At 39.5% G+C, this 21,294-nt stretch overlaps 1 protein-coding gene across 16 annotated transcripts in view; it reads left to right on the top strand.

Annotated features, from left to right (window-relative positions):
- SYNE1 (spectrin repeat containing nuclear envelope protein 1) overlaps positions 1-21,294 on the top strand; it is a 494,933-nt gene that overhangs the window by 268,559 nt on the left and 205,080 nt on the right. For all 16 annotated transcript variants that reach the window (XM_044924087.2, XM_044924084.2, XM_044924085.2 and 13 more), the window contains 11 exons: positions 1,452-1,598; positions 5,885-6,010; positions 7,405-7,581; positions 8,617-8,882; positions 11,119-13,279; positions 14,659-14,996; positions 15,640-15,784; positions 16,452-16,670; positions 17,450-17,709; positions 19,149-19,314; positions 19,655-19,810. In XM_044924087.2, coding sequence (XP_044780022.2) covers positions 1,452-1,598; positions 5,885-6,010; positions 7,405-7,581; positions 8,617-8,882; positions 11,119-13,279; positions 14,659-14,996; positions 15,640-15,784; positions 16,452-16,670; positions 17,450-17,709; positions 19,149-19,314; positions 19,655-19,810 — 4,161 coding nt within the window. The remainder of the gene's footprint in view (positions 1-1,451; positions 1,599-5,884; positions 6,011-7,404; positions 7,582-8,616; positions 8,883-11,118; positions 13,280-14,658; positions 14,997-15,639; positions 15,785-16,451; positions 16,671-17,449; positions 17,710-19,148; positions 19,315-19,654; positions 19,811-21,294) is intronic.

Genomic DNA, 21,294 nt, shown 5'->3' on the forward strand with positions numbered 1-21,294 from the left:
GTAACTAAGTAAAATTAGTGGGTTACTTTTTATTATTCTAGAATTTATAAATGACACTGAGAAAAGTCCATGTATTTTTGTTGCTGGGCTATTGAGTAAGAACTAGAAAAATATAAGTGACACAGGGAAAATTATTTGTGTTCACTATGATAATTAAAAAATGTGGGCTATTAGTTGATCCCTAGACTTGGAAAATTCACTTTCAAACTGTTTATTTAAAAAAAAAAAAAAGAGGGATAAAGGAATCTAACAATAACTACAGAAGATGACGAAGGGGGAAAGGGGAATGAGACAAGGAGAATGGCAGCATGAAACTTTCTGGTGAGCTCATTCATTCCCTCACTCAACATAGATTTATTGAACACCGTCTTTGTAGCAGGCTTTTTTTGTGCATTAGGGATATAGCTCAATTTTTTTTTTAAAGGTGGTGAATGTTTGAAAGACAAACATATTTTAGAAATAAAAGTTTAAAAAGCAGATGAAATTCTAAAAGCAGAGTCAGAACCTTAAATTTAAGTTTGAAAAAATGTTAAAGAAAACAAAATACCTTTTTCTTTTTAGTTCTGCTTATAATAAAAATAAGGGATATTCCCAATAGCAGATAAAATGATTAATTTAATACATGAAAGAGAAAAGCAGAATTCAGTTATTGCTTCTGTTCTCTCAATAACCAAAGAAAAGTCAGTCAACCTCATATTCTTTTCTTTCCTTTTTTTTTTTTTGATGAGTAACTTGCTCAAAAAACCATCATAGGTATATTTACGTTGAAGGAAACCTGTAAGTTTCTCAACATGTCTTTATGGATAAAATGAAAATTGTTTGGCTGGTTGAGGAACTATTAATTGAAATGACATATTAGAAAATGTTGGATTTTTCTGGATATATAATTTTGGATTATTCTGGGCTATTGTTGTCCTGGAATATTGCTTCTGAATGAAATGAGGGCATCAAACTCTTCCCTCCCCTGTGTTATAATTTAGTTCCAATTTACCCTACCCCTAAAGAGGAAGCACTTCAGCTGAGAGATATTGGTTATCTTTTCATAAACTGGCAGTTTATTGTTACTTTTAGTTCCTCATTTAAACAAAAAGGGCAATTTTATACAATCGGGAGAAGCTGCAAAAGCTTTTGGTTTAGGTTTGACCAATTTACTTCAAAGATTCTATACATTTTAATACATTTCTACTGTTATATTAACCCTTCCCACCTTCCCTTTCCATAATCAGGATATTAGTGTTGTAATGCATGGGTTGAGAAGTTAGAAACTGGGGCATGGCCCACGTGCTTTGCAACATTTTGGAACATATGCAAACTCCATCGATGTGTGTCCGATGTCAGGGAGCATGGCAAAGGGGGATCCATTTATGGTGGATTTGTTTCATTTGCTTCTACTGATATTTACAGTAATGTAAAACAGCTCTCACAACTGCAGCTTGATCGTTCTGTCTCAGGTGTACCAGAGTTTGGAACACGAACTTCAGAAGCACGTTAGTCGACAAGACACCCTTCAGCAGTGCCAGGCCTGGCTTTCTGTGGTTCAGCCAGATTTAAAGCCAGGCGCGAATCCTCCTCTTAGCAGGGCAGAAGCTGTCAAGCAGGTAGTTTGTGATTCCTGAAAGTTTATATTACACTGTGATTCATTCATTTGATGGAAACATGCTAAGTACTTGTTATGTGCAAATTGTGCTAAATATCAAAATATAAATAAGATCTGAACTTGATCCTAGTCAAGTTCACATTCTAGCCAGAAAGATGAACACACAACTAAGGATCAGTCTGGTAGAATAAGTAGAGCATGGACACTGTGCCCAAAAGGTACCTACTCAGTAGGGTCACCATGGATAAACCATTGAATTTCTCTGTGCCTTAATGTCCTAAGTGATTATAGGACTGAAGGTTATGAAGAAATTCAAATGCCATGCCATAATATACCCGATTTGCTAACAGAAAAGCAAAATTAGCCTCTTCACCTTTTTTGGCACAGAACAAGTTGCTTGTTAAATAATTATCGAATGAATGCTGAATGAAATATTGTCATGTAAAGGATTCTGTGGCATATTAATTTGACATCTACATGCTTAAAATGTTGCTGCTGAGATTTCATCAGAATATTTGAGATATGTTTTTAAAACTTTTGAACTAAGCAACTTTTCTATGTGGTTCAAAGAAAATATTTCAAAGGTATTTAATTATAAAGGTTATTGCTGCCAGATATGAAATAATAGTAAAAATTCAATTTTTTACCTCAAACTGAGATTAAAATAATATGCTTGTTCATTTAGTCCACAAAGAGAATGTGTTTGGTTTATATCCCTCCAAAATATGCCTTTTGGCTTAAATAATTTGCATTATTTAAGTCATGAAATGATTCACAGAAATGCACCTATTATACCTTGTAAAGAATAGAATCTGGACAAATCTGGACAGAATCTGGACAAACAAATCTAGACTTTCCTTGAATCAAGAAATGAATTAAAAATTGTCTGCATTCTGCCTTTTCATTAGATTGTGAGTTTCTTAGGCCATTTATTATCTTATGGCTGTTTGTTTCCAGTGTAGTTTATTCAGAACAATCCAGACCAACGCTTGATTTTTCTCCTTTGTTCCCAAAAAAAGAATTAAAAGAGAGGGGGTAAAATAGTATTAATCCAATGAACCTTTCCTAGAACAGGAAGTTTCTACGTCTCCCTGCGTTAGCCATGATTGCAGGAAGACACTGATCCTTCTAGGGGCCCAGATTCAATGACTGTATAGTTTGGTTTTTGCTTCCTGCCCTTTCTGCACTATTTCTCAAAATAGGCTGCCCTCTTCAGAAAATAGCCAGAGAAGAGAATGAGAGGTATTGGAAACACCAAATCAACTGCTTCGATGGTCTGCAGTTGACTTTGGTCGTGGTCCCAGACGCACTGTGTACCCCCCAGGGCCTCCCACATGGTAAACACTCAATGCATATGTAATGATAACGTAGCCCCCACTACCACCAGTCAATGACAGACTGACTGGATTCCATAAGAATGCCATTTGTTTTTATAAGGCATAACATATGAATTTGGGAGAATAAGAAAAAGTCCTATCGGATTTGGCTTCCCAGGTAGCTCAAATAGTAAAGAATCTTCCTGCAATGTGAGAGACCTGGGTTCAATCCCTGGGTTGGGAAAATCCCCTGAAGAAGGAAATGGCAACCCACTCCAGTATTCTTACCTGGAGAAATCCATGGACAGGGGAACCTGGCAAGCTAGGTTCTTTGCGTCCATGGGGTCGCAAAGAGTCAGACATGACTGAGCTACTAACACTTTCACTATCAGATTTGCCCTTGAAGTTGATTTTAGCAAAAATCTTCTGAAACTCTTTTGTCATCGACAATCAACAAGTTGCGGCCAATGCTTTTAGAATCAGGCAAACTCTGTAAATTTTAAAATAAATTACTATTCTTTTTAAAGTAAATACATTTATAAAATAAAAATCCTGATATCTTGTTCTCTTCTTATATCCAAAAGCTGTTTGGGACAGATAATGTTCTCTGAGTCACAGGTACATGGTGGGGTGCTTTAGGTTAGCAGCTAATGATGCTAATGGGAAGTGAAATACCAGTCAATTTGTATAACAAATAAAACTTTAGGTGTTGCTTTTAACTTAATGGGAAATTGATCTATGCTTATTACATCTACATGAGAATGATGTACCTGGGCAATCCACACAGCTCAGAGAAAAAGACACTAAGATAAAGGTCAAAAAGTTAGGCTGTCTTATTAACTATGATTTTGGAAAATCACCTAATGTTTCTGCAAGTCTACTTTATCCTATACAAATTGCAGTCTATACCTCCTTCCCCATTTATCACAAAGATGTAATAAGAACCACTTATCACCACTTCTGCTATCCACCACCTTCCATCACACCATCATCAATTTTCATCTGACTCCTAAAGTAGCCTAAAAACTGGTTACCTACTTCCACTGCTCGTGTCAGCCTTTACTCCATAGTAAGCATGATTTTTTTAAACCTGTGTTGGAACATTTCTCCCAATACCTTCCAGTCACATGTGTGCATGTTCAGTTGCTTCAATTGTGTCCAACTCTTTGAGACCCTGTGGACTGTAACCCACCAGGCTCCTCTGTCCATGGGATTCTCCAGGCAAGAATACTGGAGTAGGTTGCCTTGCCCTTCTCCAGGGGATCTTCCTGACCCAGGAAAGGGTACAAATATAAAACTATTTGAACTTAGACAACTCCTGCATTGGCAAGCAGATTCTTTACCCACTGAGCCACCTGGGAAGCCGACCTTTCAATCACACTTAGAATAAATTCCAAATTTCTTACTACAGTCAGTGAATACTTTGGTTGAATAATTTGTTTTCCAAAAATGAATATTTGCTAATAAGGAGGCCACTTTTCATAATTGCAGTTGAGATTAGACTGGTGGTTCTCAACCAAAAAGGAGAGGTGATTTTGTTGCCCAGGGGAAATTTAAAACAGTCTCTGAAGACAGTTTTGGTTGTCATAACTCTGACTGGTGGGGATGTTTCTGGTATCAGCCAGGGATGCTGTTGAACATCTTGCCATGCACAGGACAGTCTCACAGCAAAGAATGATTTGTCTTCAGATGTCAATAGTGCCACAGTTGAGAAGGCATAAAAATATAAACTCTGCAAATTGGGATGTATGGTCAGTGTCCCTGTGAGGTCCTCCATGCTTTGGCCCTTGCCTATCATTTAGACTCTGCTCCTACCTAGGTTCCTCTGCTTTAGCCTGGAGCTTTGCACTTGCTATCACCCATCACCCCCGACTGCCTGGAATGCTCCTACCCCATGGCATGACTTGCTCCCTCTACAACTCAAGGCTCTTTTTCAGAGAGGTCTTGGGGGTACATTCATCCCAAAGTAACAGTGCTTCTTCATTATATTAATACTTCCCTACCCTTACCTTGGCCACTTGATGCCGAGAGCTGACTCATTTGAAAAGACCCTGATGCTGGGAAAGATTGAGGGCAGGAGAAGGGAACGACAGAGGATGAGATGGTTGGATGGCATCACTGACACAATAGACATGGGTTTGGGTGGACTCCGAGAGTTGGTGATGGACAGGGAGGCCTGGTGTGCTGCGGTTCATGGGGTCAGAGTCGGACACGACTGAGCGACTGAACTGAACTGGACTGAACCCTTACCTTACTCCATGGTGTTTATTTTATCACTACCAAACACTGCACTGCATATGTGTTTCTGTGTTTATGTATTATCTGTCTTTCTCGTGTACGCTCCACTGGAGCAACCGTTTTGTTTTGGAGACTGCTGTATGCTTAGCATCTAAAACAGAACCTGCAGGGCCTCTAAACATCTTCAAAGAAACACATTTCTCTGTGCTTCTGTGTGTAATTCAAGGATTCACCTGGAGATGCCTGTCTTGGGCTTATGAAAAGGGAAGACACTATGTGAATTTTCTGCAGAGAAAAAGAGCCCAGCCGTGTGCATTTTCACCAAACTCCAGTGAAACCTACAAATAAATGCACAATAACCTTTTATGTCTACAGAATATGCAAAACATGTTAAGAAAGAGACCAGAGTAGTCTATTGATTCTCTGAAATTGAACACAAGCTAGAATGTGAACAGAGAATCTGCAACAATTGTGGACGTTTCTTGGGTGTTCCCCTTTCCCAGAACTTACAGACTAATTAGAATAAGAAATGGCTGGTGGACAAATGGCTCCCTGCCAATGTGCTTTGAAAGCTTTCTTTTGAGTACTTAATATATGCCATTTATAACAATGGTGAAAACACTGAGTATATTTTTGAAATGTCAACAAAATACCGCAAATGTACAAATATTTGCTATCTAAATATAGCATGCCTCTCTTGCACTCTGACAATTTTTTTTTTTTTTTTTTTGAGGTCAAACACTTCAGAGCTTTGCAAGAACAAGCAAGGACCTACCTAGATCTCCTTTGCTCCATGTGTGACCTGTCAAACTCTTCAGTGAAAACCACAGCAAAAGACATTCAACAAACAGAACAAATGGTAAAAAGTTAAAAAAAAAAAGTGACATTGGATATGTCTGTTTGATCATATTCTCTTGCTTGCACGTTGCTGCTGCTAAATTAGATGTGAAAAAAAAATTCTCTTTGGATTATTCTTGCTATAACGCTCCTTCAGGCATTATAATAAGTATGTATTGAATTTCAACTGAGTCACAGAAAAATAGGCACACTGTGATACTGACGCCTCTGAAACAGAACTGAAATATTTAGTCCCACTGAACTGCTGAACATTTGTGCCTCTTTCCTCTTCTCTTTCCTCTTCAATTAGCATTCTTCTTCTTTCTGATCATTTTGTTGTTGTTGTTCTTTTCCATCATTTTTCTTTAGGTCATACTTAGTGTGACCTAAAGAATGTATGAAAGGGACTTCATACATATGGATGAAGAGTCACATAAAGTGTGTATGAAAGGGTCGTACTTAGTATGAAAGGGACTCCTGACACTTGCATTCTCTTAGGATAGCAAGCATCTGTCATGACCCTTCTAAGTCAGCAGCAGTGGCTGAGGATGCTGTTGATAAGGATACTGAAGCTGTATTTGGGGTTTTTGGACAGAGTTGTGATGAACCAGCAGTACCTGTGCTCAGCAGATAGATGGCACCATAGAGGTCATGTGCCTTCTGCTGCTGCCTTAAACTCTGCAACTCAATGTGTTTGGATTAAAAAAAAAAAAAAAAAAAAGACCCGGTTTTGGTATTTAATTGATTAAATATTCCAGAAGAGTAAAATATTCTAAAGGAAAAAAGAAATAAATATAAATAATTATAATATAAATAATTAAAATAGCATTTTTTTTACTTTTATATTTTACTATATTACCAGAGCAAGTCTGTTTTTATATCTTTAAGAAAGATGATATAGCTTCTATATTTTTTACAGACATGGTTTATTGAAAAAAGTTGCATGATTTCAAAAACCAGTGAAGCAGATCTAAACATATATCCAAAACATTAATAACTCAGTGTTCTATAAAAGGTATCAGCAAATGTGCAATAGAGAACAATGTAAGTCTTTTCTAGTTAACCCCAAGACCACATTGATGAGTCTGTCAAACAGCTGTGTCTACTGAAATGCCCAATGTGAGAAACCATCAGGGCAGCTTCTGACCTAAATAATTGGTAGAACTTCTAAAGCCTCACAGTATTGATTGAAATCATATGGCATAAGTCTTCGATGCTGAAAGTCTTCAGAAAACCGAAACATAAAATCTGTTTTTCTTGGAGCAAATAATTTGGGGGGCATTTGTCACTGTGTGTGTGTGTGTGTGTGTTTGTGTGTGCACCCAAGTATGGGTCTGCGTACATGGACAGGCTGATTCACTGAACATAAATGTTTCTGTCTATTGCCGCTGACTTTTGCCTCTGTGTTTTCTCCAGATTGAACAAAGGCTTGCCCAGGCACAGAACCTAACTCAGGGCTGGGAGGAGATCAAGCACATGAAGGCTGAGCTCTGGATTTACCTCCAGGATGCCGATCAGCAGCTGCAGAATATGAAGAGGAGGCACTCAGAACTGGAGCTAAACATCGCACAGAACATGGTGTCTCAAGTAAAGGTAGGAATTCACGTGTCTCCAGGGGAAACAGAGGCAACAGCATGGGTGTGTGTCAGCCAGTCCTTACACATTGTTAAAGAATAAGACAGAATCAGAACCACTTTCATTTAGTACCAAAAGAGTACAGATCAGAAAGTCAATATTCAGATATTTTTTTGGAGCTCCCATTGGCTACTTGCTTTGAAGGACATTCACTCTGTAGCTTGTTTATGAACAAAGCAACTATAGTTCAGCTGGCAGAACCAGAAAGCTGTATCATTAAACAAACACAGAGCCTTACTATTTATTAGCGTCTCATCACAAAAATCGCTAAAGCTGTAGGACTGTAAATGTATCAATTTATTAAATGTATATTTAGGCACTTCAGTGGTTAGGATTCGGTGCTTTCACTGCTGGGTCCTGGGTTTAGTCCCTGGTTGGGAAACTAAGATCTTGCAAGCCACATGGCACAGCCAATAAATAAATGAATATAATATGTAATATATATGTATTAACATAGCAAACTTAAATGTAATAAAATATTTATATATTTAAAATGCAATAGAAAATTATTAAATTAACCTGAATGGAAGTTGTACCAGACTTTTAACAAACTTTAAGATTTATATTTTCCCTGTGATAATCAGTAATTTATATTTTCTGCTGGAATGTTGTCTCCAGCAGAAGATATATCTCCTGGAGATAAATTAGATTTTTTGGAAAACCATGAACCTTAAAATTTTTTTAGAAAACTAAGGATACACTTTAAGATAAAATGTTAACTTTTTCTCTTAGTGACTACAATATTGTTCCACATTTATCAGTTTTTCTTTTTACTTTCTGAAGTAACACAAGAAGATACCACAGTTTCCCTTTGACTCTTATATACTTGGAAATTTGTGTTTATAAGAAAGCATGATGGCTTTCTCTTTGCCCCTCAGTATACACTCTTCAGTTACTTAAAGTGTTCAGAGGTATTGTATCTGTGCTTCAATCTGTATTTATTTGGGGAGTGGGTTATAACATATTGTTTATTTTATTGTTGTTATCCTTTAGGATTTTGTTAAGAAGCTACAGTGCAAACAGGCATCGGTGAACACTATTACGGAGAAAGTGGATGAGTTGACCAAGAAGCAAGAGTCCCCTGAACACAAGGAAATAAGCCATTTAAATGACCAGTGGCTGGATCTGTGCCTTCAGTCCAACAATCTGTGCTTGCAAAGAGAAGAAGATCTCCAGAGAACACGAGATTACCACGACCGTATGAACATTGTCGAAGGGTTCTTAGAAAAATTTACTACAGAATGGGATAACTTAGCCAGGTAATAGCGGTTCTCCAGTGGGTCACCAAAATGCTAAGCCAGAAATTTCTTAATTTCTATAAAAATCAAAAGTATCTTTCTTACATTTTAAACATCCATTTTCTATCATGAATGCATAAATCAAATTTAAATACTGATAAAACATTATTAAGAGTCTAGTGTGATCGTATGCACACAGAATCACAATTTTCCTCACCCAATATTACTTTAAGCAGTGGACAAAAGGAAAATGCTTGAAAACAGCACTGATTCTACCTGTGACCTCAAGGAATATTTCAGGGCTATTATACTTTGACTTTAAAGTACATCCCAAGAATATTTCTAGTTTTAATTACCTGATATGGGACTCTGTAAATTGAGGACACGAATCCTTCTTGAAAGAAGTTCCATAGCTTTCTTGCCAGTTCTGTGAAGTAACACATTCTGTGTAATTCAGTCTAGTTTTTTCTTGTACTTGTGGTATTCTAGAACTTAGTGAATAATCTGATGGCTCAGATGGTCAAAAGTCTGCCTGCAATGCAGGAGACCTGGGTTTAATCCCTGGGCTGGGAAGATCTCCTGGAGAAGGAAATGGCTACCCACTCCAGTATTCTTGCCTGGGAAATCCATGGACAGAGGAGCCTGGAAAGCTGCAGTCTATAGAATCACAGAATCAGACATGACTAAGCGACTAACACTATTTGATTTTATAGCAACTGAACACCTCTTAACTTTTTCTTTGAAAAGGATTCCCTCACCACCCCCCACCCACATACACAGAGTCATATATAGAAATCTTTGTGTAATTCTGATCGCTATGATTTATTAAAATCTGTACTTTTTCTGCCCAGATTTAGTAATTTGTAGCAATTAAAACTGAAAACATATTTTAGGTGTAATTCAATCGTGGGTTTTTTGTTTATGTGGATTTCTGTTTTAGGGGAAGTACACTACTTTCTGATGTGTTTACTTTTTCTTGATGCTCAACATTTTATTAGTCTTTGGGATAAATCCAGTGTCAGCAAAAGCCTGTATTTCAGACTGACAGCAGCACCTGGGTCTGGTTAACCCACAAACACGACAGACTTAATATGTCCATGGCAACCCACTCCAGTATTCTTGCCTGGAGAATCCCCATGGACAGAGGAGCCTGGCAGGCTACCGTCCATAGGGTTGCAAAGTGTCAGACAGAACTGGGTGACTAAGAGCAGTACAATATGTCTCAAACGGAAGTCATCATATACTCTCCCAACACTCTTCCTCATACTTAAGAACTAATTGTTTTGTAAGTGAAAAAGATTCTAAGATTCAGTTTTTCTCATATGTGTCTTGTAGTCAACAGCATGAGAATTCTTTGCATTTCACACTTACTTTTAAAGCTTCTAATGATATATAAAAAATATCTGAGTTATACCAATGAGCAGCTGTTAGAGTCATTGGTTATAGCTTAAACATGGCATGTTGTCTACCACTGGATTGTTTGCTGGAACTTCTCTCAGGAAAGCACAGAAATCACAGATCATTTAATTCCTTTCAGTGCCATTGTCAAGAATGCAGTAGATCAGTGTTTTTCAGTATTTTGTGTTTCCACAAATCATCAAGGGGTCTTGTTACCATGCAGTTGCTGTTCTGTTGATGAAATCCAGAGGAAGAAGCTACAAGTACATGTCAGATGTGATGAGAGGGCAGCCTTAGCTAAACAATGAAGAGCAGAGAAGTATCCAGGCAAACTATCTTAGTTCAACTTCTGCTATGGAAATATATGGGTCTTATACTCTATAATGGAGAAGGAAATGGCAGCCCACTCCAGTATTCTTGCTTGGAGAATCCCATGAACAGGGGAGCCTGGTGGGCTACAGTCCATGGGGCCACAAAAAGTTGGACATGACTGAGTGACTAACACTATATTTCATAGTAACTACAGAATCTCTGCCAATAAGCCACGAATTGCTCAGACGGTAAAGCGTCTGTCTACAATGCGGGAGACCAGGGTTCAATCCCTGGGTTGGGAAGATCCCCTGGAGAAGGAAATGGCAATCCACTCCAGGACTATTGCCTGGAAAATCCCATGGACAAAGGAGCCTGGTAGGCTACAGCCCATGGGGTCGCAAAGAGTCGGACACAACTGAACGACTTCACTTTCTTTCTTTCTTAAGCTAAGAACACCCAGTTAAAGATGGTAATGTGCAATTTAACATGATACAAACAAACACAGATATGGACTAAAGTTAACTTGACTTTATGTGCTTAAATATAGATCTGATGCAGAGAGTACAGCTGTTCACCTGGAAGCTTTGAAAAAGTTGGCCCTGGCATTGCAGGAGAGAAAGAAGGCCATTGAAGATCTGAAAGAACAAAAGCAGAAAATGATAGAACATCTGAATTTAGATGACAAAGAATTAGTCAAAGAACAGACGAGTCACCTTGAACAACGCTGGTTTCAGCTAGAGGACCTCGTTAAAAGAAAAATCCAAGTGTCCATCACCAACCTGGAGGAGCTCAGTGTGGTTCGGTCCAGGTTTCAGGAGCTGATGGAGTGGGCAGAAGAGCAACAGCCCAACATTGCCGAGGCCCTTAAACAGAGCCCCCCACCTGACATGGCTCAGAACCTGCTCATGGATCACCTTGCCATTTGCAGCGAACTGGAAGCCAAACAGATGCTCCTGAAATCTCTCACGAAGGATGCTGACAGGGTGATGGCTGATCTTGGCCTCAACGAGAGGCAGATAATCCAGAAGGCACTGTCTGATGCACAAAGGCACGTGAGCAGTCTCAGTGACTTAGTGGGCCAAAGACGGAAGTACTTAAACAAGGCTTTGTCCGAGAAAACCCAGTTTCTCATGGCGGTGTTCCAGGCGACCAGCCAGATTCAGCAACACGAGCGCAAGATAATGTTCCGTGAACATATCTGCCTGCTACCGGATGACGTGAGCAAACAAGTGAAAACATGTAAGAGTGCACAAGCCAGCCTCAAGACTTACCAAAACGAGGTCACTGGACTTTGGGCCCAGGGTCGCGAGTTAATGAAAGGAGTCACAGAGCAGGAAAAGAGTGAGATACTAGGGAAGCTCCAGGAATTGCAGAGCGTCTATGACACCGTTTTACAAAAGTGCAGCCATCGGCTACAAGAGCTGGAGAAAAATCTGGTTTCTAGGAAGCATTTTAAGGAAGATTTTGATAAAGCCTGTCACTGGCTCAAACAAGCAGATATCGTTACCTTTCCTGAGATCAATCTAATGAATGAGACTGCTGAGCTGCACACACAGCTGGCCAAATACCAACACATTCTCGAACAGTCTCCAGAATATGAAAACCTCCTACTTTCCCTGCAGAGAACTGGACAGGCCATCCTGCCCACGCTGAATGAAGTGGACCATTCCTACCTCAACGAAAAGCTCCATGCGCTGCCCCTGCAGTTTAACGTGATCGTTGACTTGGCTAAAGACAAGTTCTATAAAGTCCAAGAGGCGATGCTGGCTCGGAAAGAATATGCCTCCTTGATCGAGTTGACAAGCCAGTCTCTGCATGACCTTGAAGACCAGTTCTCCAGGATGAGCCAAATCCCTGGCCACCTGAGCGTCGAAGAGGCTCTGTCTCTTCGGGATGGCTGGCAAGCTCTGGGGGGCGAGGTGGCAGGCCTTGCCGAAGCTGTGGATGAACTGAACCAGAAGAAAGAAAGTTTTCGCAGCACTGGGCAGCCATGGCAACCGGACAAGATGCCTCAGCTCGTCACCCTGTACCACAGGCTGAAGCGACAGACAGAACAGAGGGTGAGCTTTTTAGAAGACACCACCAGTGCTTACCAGGAACACGAGAAGATGTGCCTCCAGCTGGAGAAACAGCTAGAGGCTGTGAGGACGGAGCAGTCCAAGGTGAACGAGGAGACGCTGCCCGCAGAGGAGAAGCTCAAAGTGTATCACTCCCTGGCGGGAAACCTCCAGAATTCCGGAATTCTCCTAAAACGTGTCACTAGGCATCTCGAAGATCTCGTTGCGCATCTCGACCCCGCAGCTTACGAGAAATCCAAGCATCAGCTCCAGGCCTGGCAGGAGGAGTTAAAACTGCTCACCTCTGCCATTGGCGCGACAGTGACGGAGTGTGAGAGCCGCATGGTGCAGAGTAGAGACTTCCAGACAGAGCTGAGCCGCTCTCTGGAGTGGCTGCGGAGCGTGGAGGTGGCCCTGAGTGGACCACTGTGCCTGGACCCGAACCTGCGGGACATCCAAGAGGAGATCAGAAAGGTCCAGATCCATCAGGAAGAGGTGCAGTCCAGCCTGAGGATAATGAATGCGCTGAGTAACAAGGAGAAGGAGAAATTCACGAGAGCCAAGGAGCTCATCTCCGCTGACCTACAGCGCACGCTGGCTGAGCTCTCAGAGCTGGATGGGGCCCTGCAGGAAGCTCTCCGCACCAGACAGGTGGGTGCCATGGGGCTTCTGCTCCATTTTTCTCACTTTGCTTCTTTGTAAACAGGTGTGGGGCTTCCCTGGCAGCTCACCTGGTAAAGAATCTGCCTGCAAGGCGGGAGACCTGGGTTTGATCCCTGGGTTGGGAAGATTCCCCTAGAGGAGGGCATGCCAACCCACTTCAGCATTCTTGCCTGGAGAATCCCCATGGACAGAGGAGCCTGGTGGGCTACAGTCCATGGGGCTGCAAAGAGTCAGGCATGAAGCAAGCAACTAAGAACAGTAGCAAACAGGTGTGAGTTTTTATGTTCATGGTATTCATTTCAAGTGATTTCCATGTTGATATGACTTTCATTTTAACACAGGAACACCTTGGCTCTCCCTCTCCTTTTGGAGAGGTAATAAATAATAAAGTGGGTGCTAAATTGCTTCAGTTATGTCCAACTCTGTACGACCCTATGGACCTTACCCTGCCCAAAAGTTTACTTGCTTTAATACCTTGGCCCATTTTCCCTACATCTGTTCTCAGTCCTTCTGATTCTATGGAATTTCAACCAGCCAAGATATTCCAAGATGTGTATTGTTTTTTAATTCATTCATCTGTGGATGGACACTTAGGTTATTTCTATACCTTGACTATTGTAAATAGCACTGGTATTAACATGAAAGTGCAGATTTCTCTTTGAGGTAATGATTTTGTTTTCTTTGGATAGATACCCAGGAGTGAGATTGCTGGATCATATTGGTGGTTAATTTCTTGAGGAGTTTCCATACTGTTTTCCATAGTGGTTATACCAGCTTACATTCCCACTGGTATTGTTATACTCCTTCCTACCTGAGGAACTGGGTCTTCCCAGGTGGCACAGAGGTGAATCTGCCTGCCATTGCAAGGAGATGCTAGAGATGTGGGCTCACTCCCTGGATCAGGAAGATCCCCTGGAGGAGGAAATGGCAACCCACTCCAGTATTCTTGTCTGGAAAATTACATGTGCAAAAGAGCCTGATGGGCTACAGTCCATGGGAGTGCAAAGAGTCAAGTGTGACTAAGAACACACACCCTACCTAAGGCATTATTTCACTTTGGTGAATATTCATTCTGCCACATATTGCTAAGCATTATACTTTTTCTTTAGAGAGAGGACATTTCACAACCATCATAAATTTCTATTCTATGACCTTTCTTGTTTATTTTAACTGAGATAATAAAATTATAACAAGAAGAGCTGAAGGGAAAGTAGAGAATAATAAAAAACAAATGTCACCAGCTTATCAATTCACTTGCAGACATACCACCACGAGACTGAGACCTGAAAGGAAATGGAAGGTGAAACTGTTTTTGGGAAACACTTTGCAAACGAGCGTTTACTGTGTTTGCTCTTGCTGTTTTTCAGACTACCTTGACTCAAATATACAGTCAGTGTCAAAGGTACTATCAAGTGTTTCAAGCTGCTAACGACTGGCTTGAGGATGCTCATGAAATGTTACAACTGACAGGCAATGGCCTAGATGTGGAGAGTGCGGAGGAGAGTCTCAAAAGCCACATGGAATTTTTTAGTGCAGAGGATCAGTTCCACAGCAATCTGGAAGAGCTTCAAGGCCTGGTAGCCAAGCTGGACCCACTCATCAAGCCGAATGGAAAAGAGGACCTAGCACAGAAAATGGCCTCCCTGGAAGAGAAGAGCCAGACGATAATGCAGGATTCACATGCCCAGTTAGAGCTCTTGCAGAGGTACAGAAATTACTTTGTTCTTTATATTCTAGTGAAATGGGTTTTCATATGGAAAATTTGAATGCATTAAGGATGTACATGGGCTTCCCTGGTGGCTCAAATGATAAAGAATCTGCCTGCAATGCAGGAGACCTGGGTTTGATCTCTGGGTCGGGCAGATCTCCTGGAGAAGGGAAGGGCTATGCGCTCCAATATTCTTGCCTGGAGAGTTCCATAGACAGAAAAGCCTGCTGGGCTACAGTCTGTGGGGTCGTAAAGAGTCAGACATGACTGAGAGACTAACACACTAAGGATGTACACCGGGGTTTCGCTGAAGGCTTAGATGGTAAGGAATCTGCCTGCAATGCAGGAGACTGGGGTTTGATCCCTGGCTTGGGAAGATCCTCCGGAGAAGGAATGGTAACTCACTCCAGTATTCTTGCCTGGGAAATCCCACAGACAGAGGAGCCTGGTGGGTTACAGTCCATGGGGTCACAAAGAGTCAGACATGACTGAGCAACTAAGAAGGAGCAGGAGCCGAAGGATGTAGATTATCATGTAAATTCATTCTCTTGAGTACCCCTAGACATGTTGACCTCAGAGCTCTTGCATAGAAATGTGTGATTTTAAGTTGTCTCTTGACTTTTGTTGGATTTTTTTCAAGATGTGCAGCTCAATGGCAGGATTATCAGAAAGCAAGGGAAGAGGTTATCGAATTGATGAATGAAGCTGAAAAGAAATTGTCTGAGTTTTCTTTATTGAAGACTTCTTCCAGTCATGAAGCAGAAGAAAAATTGTCAGAACATAAGGTTAGTTTGCTGTTGTTGTTTTTAATAGTCTTGTCATTGTAGCTGTAACGGGTCTTTGCACTATGGTAGTTCAAGAAACAAGTCAATAAATCCTCGTTCCCACGAGGGCTTCTTAAACAAAAAAAGGATGTGTTTAACCACATTTCAGAGCAATTTTAACTTAATTAAGTGCTGTCACTCATTTAGCATTCCATTGGAAAAGCATAGCTAGCTTTAAAAAGGTACATTGAGAGACATTTGCTTCTGATAAGATGTGACACAGTAGATTTCAGTAAATACTTTCTGATGTAACTTAGATTACTTCAATTGAAATTCAAAAGTTAACAACTTGAGTTTCACTCATATATCACAGCAATATAAAGTTGAATGTGACATACTTAAATATTAAATTCTGTTCACTTATACCTTTGCTAATTTAAAAAAATGGGATAATGTCAGTCAGATAGATAGCATGTCAACTTTTTAATAAGTATTCACTGTGCTGCTTTAGAAAACTCACGCCTAACTCAATTACAAATTAAATGTAAAAGTAAGAATTAACAGAGGAAAATAAATGTATGTAGGAACATTTTCTTTTGCAGGTGATTTTGGACTTTACCAAAATCTGTTGAGTTTTTGAAAAAAATCATCTCTCCCTTCAACTTCTTTTCTCCTGTTCCCACTCCAGGCTTTAGTGTCAGTAATAAACTCTTTCCATGAGAAAATCGTGGCTTTAGAGGGTGAAGCTTCAGAACTGGAAAGAACCGGAAATGATGCCAGCAAAGCAGCCATAAGCAGGTCAACAACAGCTGTCTGGCAGCGTTGGACGCGGCTCCGTGCTGTGGCCCAGGACCAGGAGAAGTTACTGGAAGATGCAGTGGATGAGTGGACGAGCTTTAACAATAAGGTAATCACCATTACTGATGGGCTCAAAGTAGTGTCTCCTCACTGATGAGAATGTATCTTGAAAGCAATGTTTTGTCCCTTTTTTGAAATTGGCTTTATGAAAGTAAAAAGCCTTTTAAAAAAAAATCTCTGTCTCCATGACTTGAAAACCAAATCATGAAATAAAATACATAATGCAGTGTGCAGTTCGGTCCCAAGTCCAGGCCCATTTATTTTAATAAGAAAGAAAGAAACCAAGCAATTGCATATTGAGAGGAGAGCAAGCCAATTTTGCCTCATTTGTGGGGTTCCTAGTGAAATTTTCTTTCCTGGCCCTGAAAAAGCGCAAAACACTTTGTCTTTCCATGAAATAAGGAAGGAATTTAAGTCATTTTTCAAATCATGTTTACTATCTTCTATTTTTTAAACAGGGTTCAGTGTTTTAAGCCACATCATCCTTTGACTCAAAGGCACATATTCATGTTAACATAAATATTGAGAAGAGTCTTTCTCTTATCTGTTTAGTAAAAAATAAAATTAAACCCTTTTCTATGTTATGAAGTCCCTGATTGCCCTAACATTATTTTGAGATTAAATCTTGAAACCCAGAATAATAGAAGTGGTCTTTTCTTCCATGTTAAGAGAATTGTTCATGTTTTAGCTTCCCAAGATTTAGAGTTGACACCATCGTCTCTACCGTGCATCAGTGTTTTTAGCATCAAATGTGGCATTTGTTGGAATAGTCCTCTCTTTTTCATTTTATTTACTTTTGAACTTCATAGTGTGTGCATTTGTCATCAGGTTAAAAAAGCCTCTGAAATGATTGATCAGCTGCAAGATAAATTACCGGGAAGCTCAGCAGAGAAGGCCTCAAAAGCAGAACTCGTAACTCTTCTTGAATACCATGACACATTCATCCTGGAGCTGGAACGGCAACAGTCAGCCTTAGGGATGCTGCGGCAACAAGCGCTGAGCATGCTCCAGGATGGAGTCACACCATCCCCTGGGGGAGAGCCACCCACGGTGCAGGAGATCACAGCCATGCAGGACCGGTGCCTGAAGTAACTATACACCTGCCCTCATTCTCTGTTTCTAAATGTGGCCATGACCCAAAGGGACAAATGTGGTATTAAGAGTCTTGGGGGAGCTCCACCATGCCGCCTTAAAGACATGGGGATCTATTCCTATCATCCTTGCTATCTAGCACATATCGAGTCATATTAGAAATGTAGTGATGAAGCACACAGATTCAATCTCTACCTCCAGGCAGTTTGCAGTCAAGCAGCAGAGGTAGACAGCTAAAGATACATTTAGGTGGAGCATTTAAAGGGAGCTAAATGAAATCAAAGCAGAGGCAATTAACCTAGGAGAGGAGTCAAATCAGGCTTCCCCTCAGAAGGGATATTTAAGTTGAAAACTAAGCAGGTTTGAACCAGCCAATGAGGTAGGAGGAGAGTTCTGAAGACAAGGGAACAGCAAGTAAGCCAGCTTGGTAGTAAGCACTTTTAAGGAACTCTTGGGTGATGGGGTAATTCATGAGAGATGAAGCTTGAAAGGTTCACAGTTGGGAGATATTGAGATTTGGTTTTGATAAATCTTGATTACTCATTGGCTAAATTGGATAACAGAGACATTAGAGCAAGGATGATACCAAAGTCCAGGTAAATAAGAGTTATTTACTGATAGTGAATGTAGAGAAAGTTAATCTTAATGATATATAACCAGCTTGATTTACTTATTGGACCAAAGAGGAAATGTCACTATATAGTTTAACTCCTGAATTGACTAATATTATGTGTACTTAGTTGCTCAGTCATGTCTGACTCTTTGCGACACCATGGACAGCAGCTCACCAGGCTCCTCTGTCTATGGGGATTCTCCAGGCAAGAATACTGAACGGGGTTGCCAGGCCCTAGTAATATATCACTCATATGTATCCCACATTCACCCCTTCAATTATAGATGAATTCAGGATAATCTGACTCCACTTATTCAAACTTTGCAACCAAATTATGTCAATTCAAATAAAGACTTATAATTTGGATGCTGAGCATTATTAGTCATAAAATATCCAAAATTTGATTCTTTATTTAAAGGCTAGTCTCTAATAGGCACAAATATTCCAATTATACATTAATTTTTAGGGCTGATGATTCTGTACCATATAAGTAGATTTCCAAAAAGGAAATTTAAAAAATCAGACAATCTCCAGGTTATTTTAGACAGGAAAATGGATTGCAGTATAGTGGCATGGGAGTATGTCAGCTCTCCATTTTCCAGGGATAAATCATTCACTTCACATTAAGTGTATTCTTGTTGTATTTAAAGTAAGTTTAAATGTTACTGAAAATTATCTGGCAGTTTGGGGGAAGTGTCTTTACTTGGAAAAAAATAGAAGGTTTTACTTTTTAACATCTGTTTTTGACAATATGATGTCATGTACTGGAGGTTTCCTTTCATTTCAATCCATGTCTGCTTTCTTCCCTTAATGTTTCTAAAGCATGCAGGAGAAAGTCAAGAAGAACGGGAAGATAGTAAAGCAAGAGCTCAAGGAACGAGAAGTGGTGGAGACACACATCAGTTCAGTAAAATCTTGGGTTCAGGAAACGAAGGAATACTTGGGAAATCCAACAATAGAAATAGATGCTCAACTTGAAGAACTTAAGGTACAAAATTCATTCCCTAGACTCATCATTTAAAAAAACAGTGCTGATTTTAATCACATATTCTTGTTTATATTCAATGAGATATTGAAGTGAAATCTTTTAGAAATGTTTTACATGAAAGGCTCTTAGTGTTAGTTCATTGGACATTCTTTTGTTCCATATAAAGTGGACATGCTTCTTATTTAGAGACTAAGGAAATGTTTGTTTTTTGTAAATGTGTTTCTCTAATTCTACACTTAATCCAATTTTGAGGAACCATACATATCCTTGTCTCTGTATGTGTAAAAATCAATTTCCTTATCTGGCTCCTAGAAATTTCCTATGTTGATCTTTCCTTCAGATTCTCCTAACAGAAGCCATAAATCACCAACAGAATGTTGAAAAAATGGCTGAAGAACAGAAGAATAAGTACCTTGGTCTTTATACTATATTACCTTCTGAACTCTCCCTTCAGCTCGCTGAAGTGGCTTTGGACTTAGGAACTACCCATGACCAGGTAAACCTGCAGTCAAGAAAGAGTAGCTTTCCGTTCTTTATTGTCTCAGTACTCTTGTGTAACAGTGCAGGATTTTCACTCACGTCTTCATGGAAACAGAGTTAAAAAACAGATCAGTAGTAAACAATAATATTAAATTAAAGGTTTTATTCATAGGCGAGAAGCATATGAAATGATATTAAATGTAAACAATAATGTCAAACATTAAAGATAATTTATATGACTTCCCTAACCTTTCCCCCCAAAAATAATTAGTCAAAGAAACAAAGAAAGCAAGATATATTTCATGTATTCAACAAATATTTATTGGGTACCCAGAGTCTGCCAGGCACTCTTCTCTTTGTTATTTTAGTTCAGTGGTTCAGCATGATGTCGTAGGTGAAGATATTTGAATAAAAGGAAAACAGTTAAAAATAAAGTAGAATCAGGAATGAGATTTTTATCCAAAATTCATGCTGTAAGGTCCTGTATTTTATCTAGAGGAAGGTCTGTCAGTCTAACTTCCAAACAATCAAGGAAGGGAATGAAACATAATACATGTGTGTGTGTATATATATATATATATAAATATATAAATATATATATTTTAAATCTTTTCTTTTTAAGGAAAGTGATACATAGCCATTCATAATACTTAGAACAGGGAGATTTTTATATTAGACCTCATAAGAAGGATACACTTCCATGTATTTCATGAAAATAGCTTCAGTAGCATCTGTATGCAAACACAATGGGTTTTAAGACCTTCTTGGTGGCCCAATGTTAAAGCAATTTAGTTAAAACTGGTCAGTAGAAAAAAAAAAAGATAGTTCTAAACTGCTACACGAAATGGAAAGTAGTATTGCACTATAGAAACTGTAATATTCATGCAAGTGTGCTGTACCTTTTGAACTTGCCAGTGTACGATGCAATGTGTTTAAAGATTCTCATCAAAATCCAATTCTACTGTATCATGCGTTTGACCTAAATTAAAATGCAATTTTCTGTTTTAAATATTTAATTTACTTATTTGGTTTTTCTTCTTAGACATTGGAGGGTTTGTCAGGATGGATGATTTGTCAAGTTCAGATCTTAAAAAAAGAAGTTCAAATCTCATTTTTTTTTAACCCCTCTGGATAAATTTCCCTATTATAAAATTATTCACATGCATTCCATTTATGTTAGCACTCAACTGAAAATAATGAAATAAAAAAAAAGGTATTCATTTCTTGATATATTTCCTTGCTACTGAGGAGATTTTACTTTGGCCACATGATGTGAAGAGCCAACTCACTGGAAAGGACTCTGATGCTAGGAAAGATTGAGGGCAGAAAGAGAAGGGGGCGACAGAGGGTGAGATGGCTGAATGGTGTCACCAACTTGATGGACATGAGTTTCAGCAAGCTCCAGGAGATGGTGAATGACAGGGAACCCTGGCGTGATGCAGTCCTTGGGGTCACAAAGAGTCAGACAGGACTTCATAACTGAACAACAACCACAAAGGA

The sequence above is a fragment of the Bubalus bubalis genome, chromosome 10 (assembly GCF_019923935.1).
Source record: "Bubalus bubalis isolate 160015118507 breed Murrah chromosome 10, NDDB_SH_1, whole genome shotgun sequence".
Classification (NCBI taxonomy): domain Eukaryota; kingdom Metazoa; phylum Chordata; class Mammalia; order Artiodactyla; family Bovidae; genus Bubalus; species Bubalus bubalis.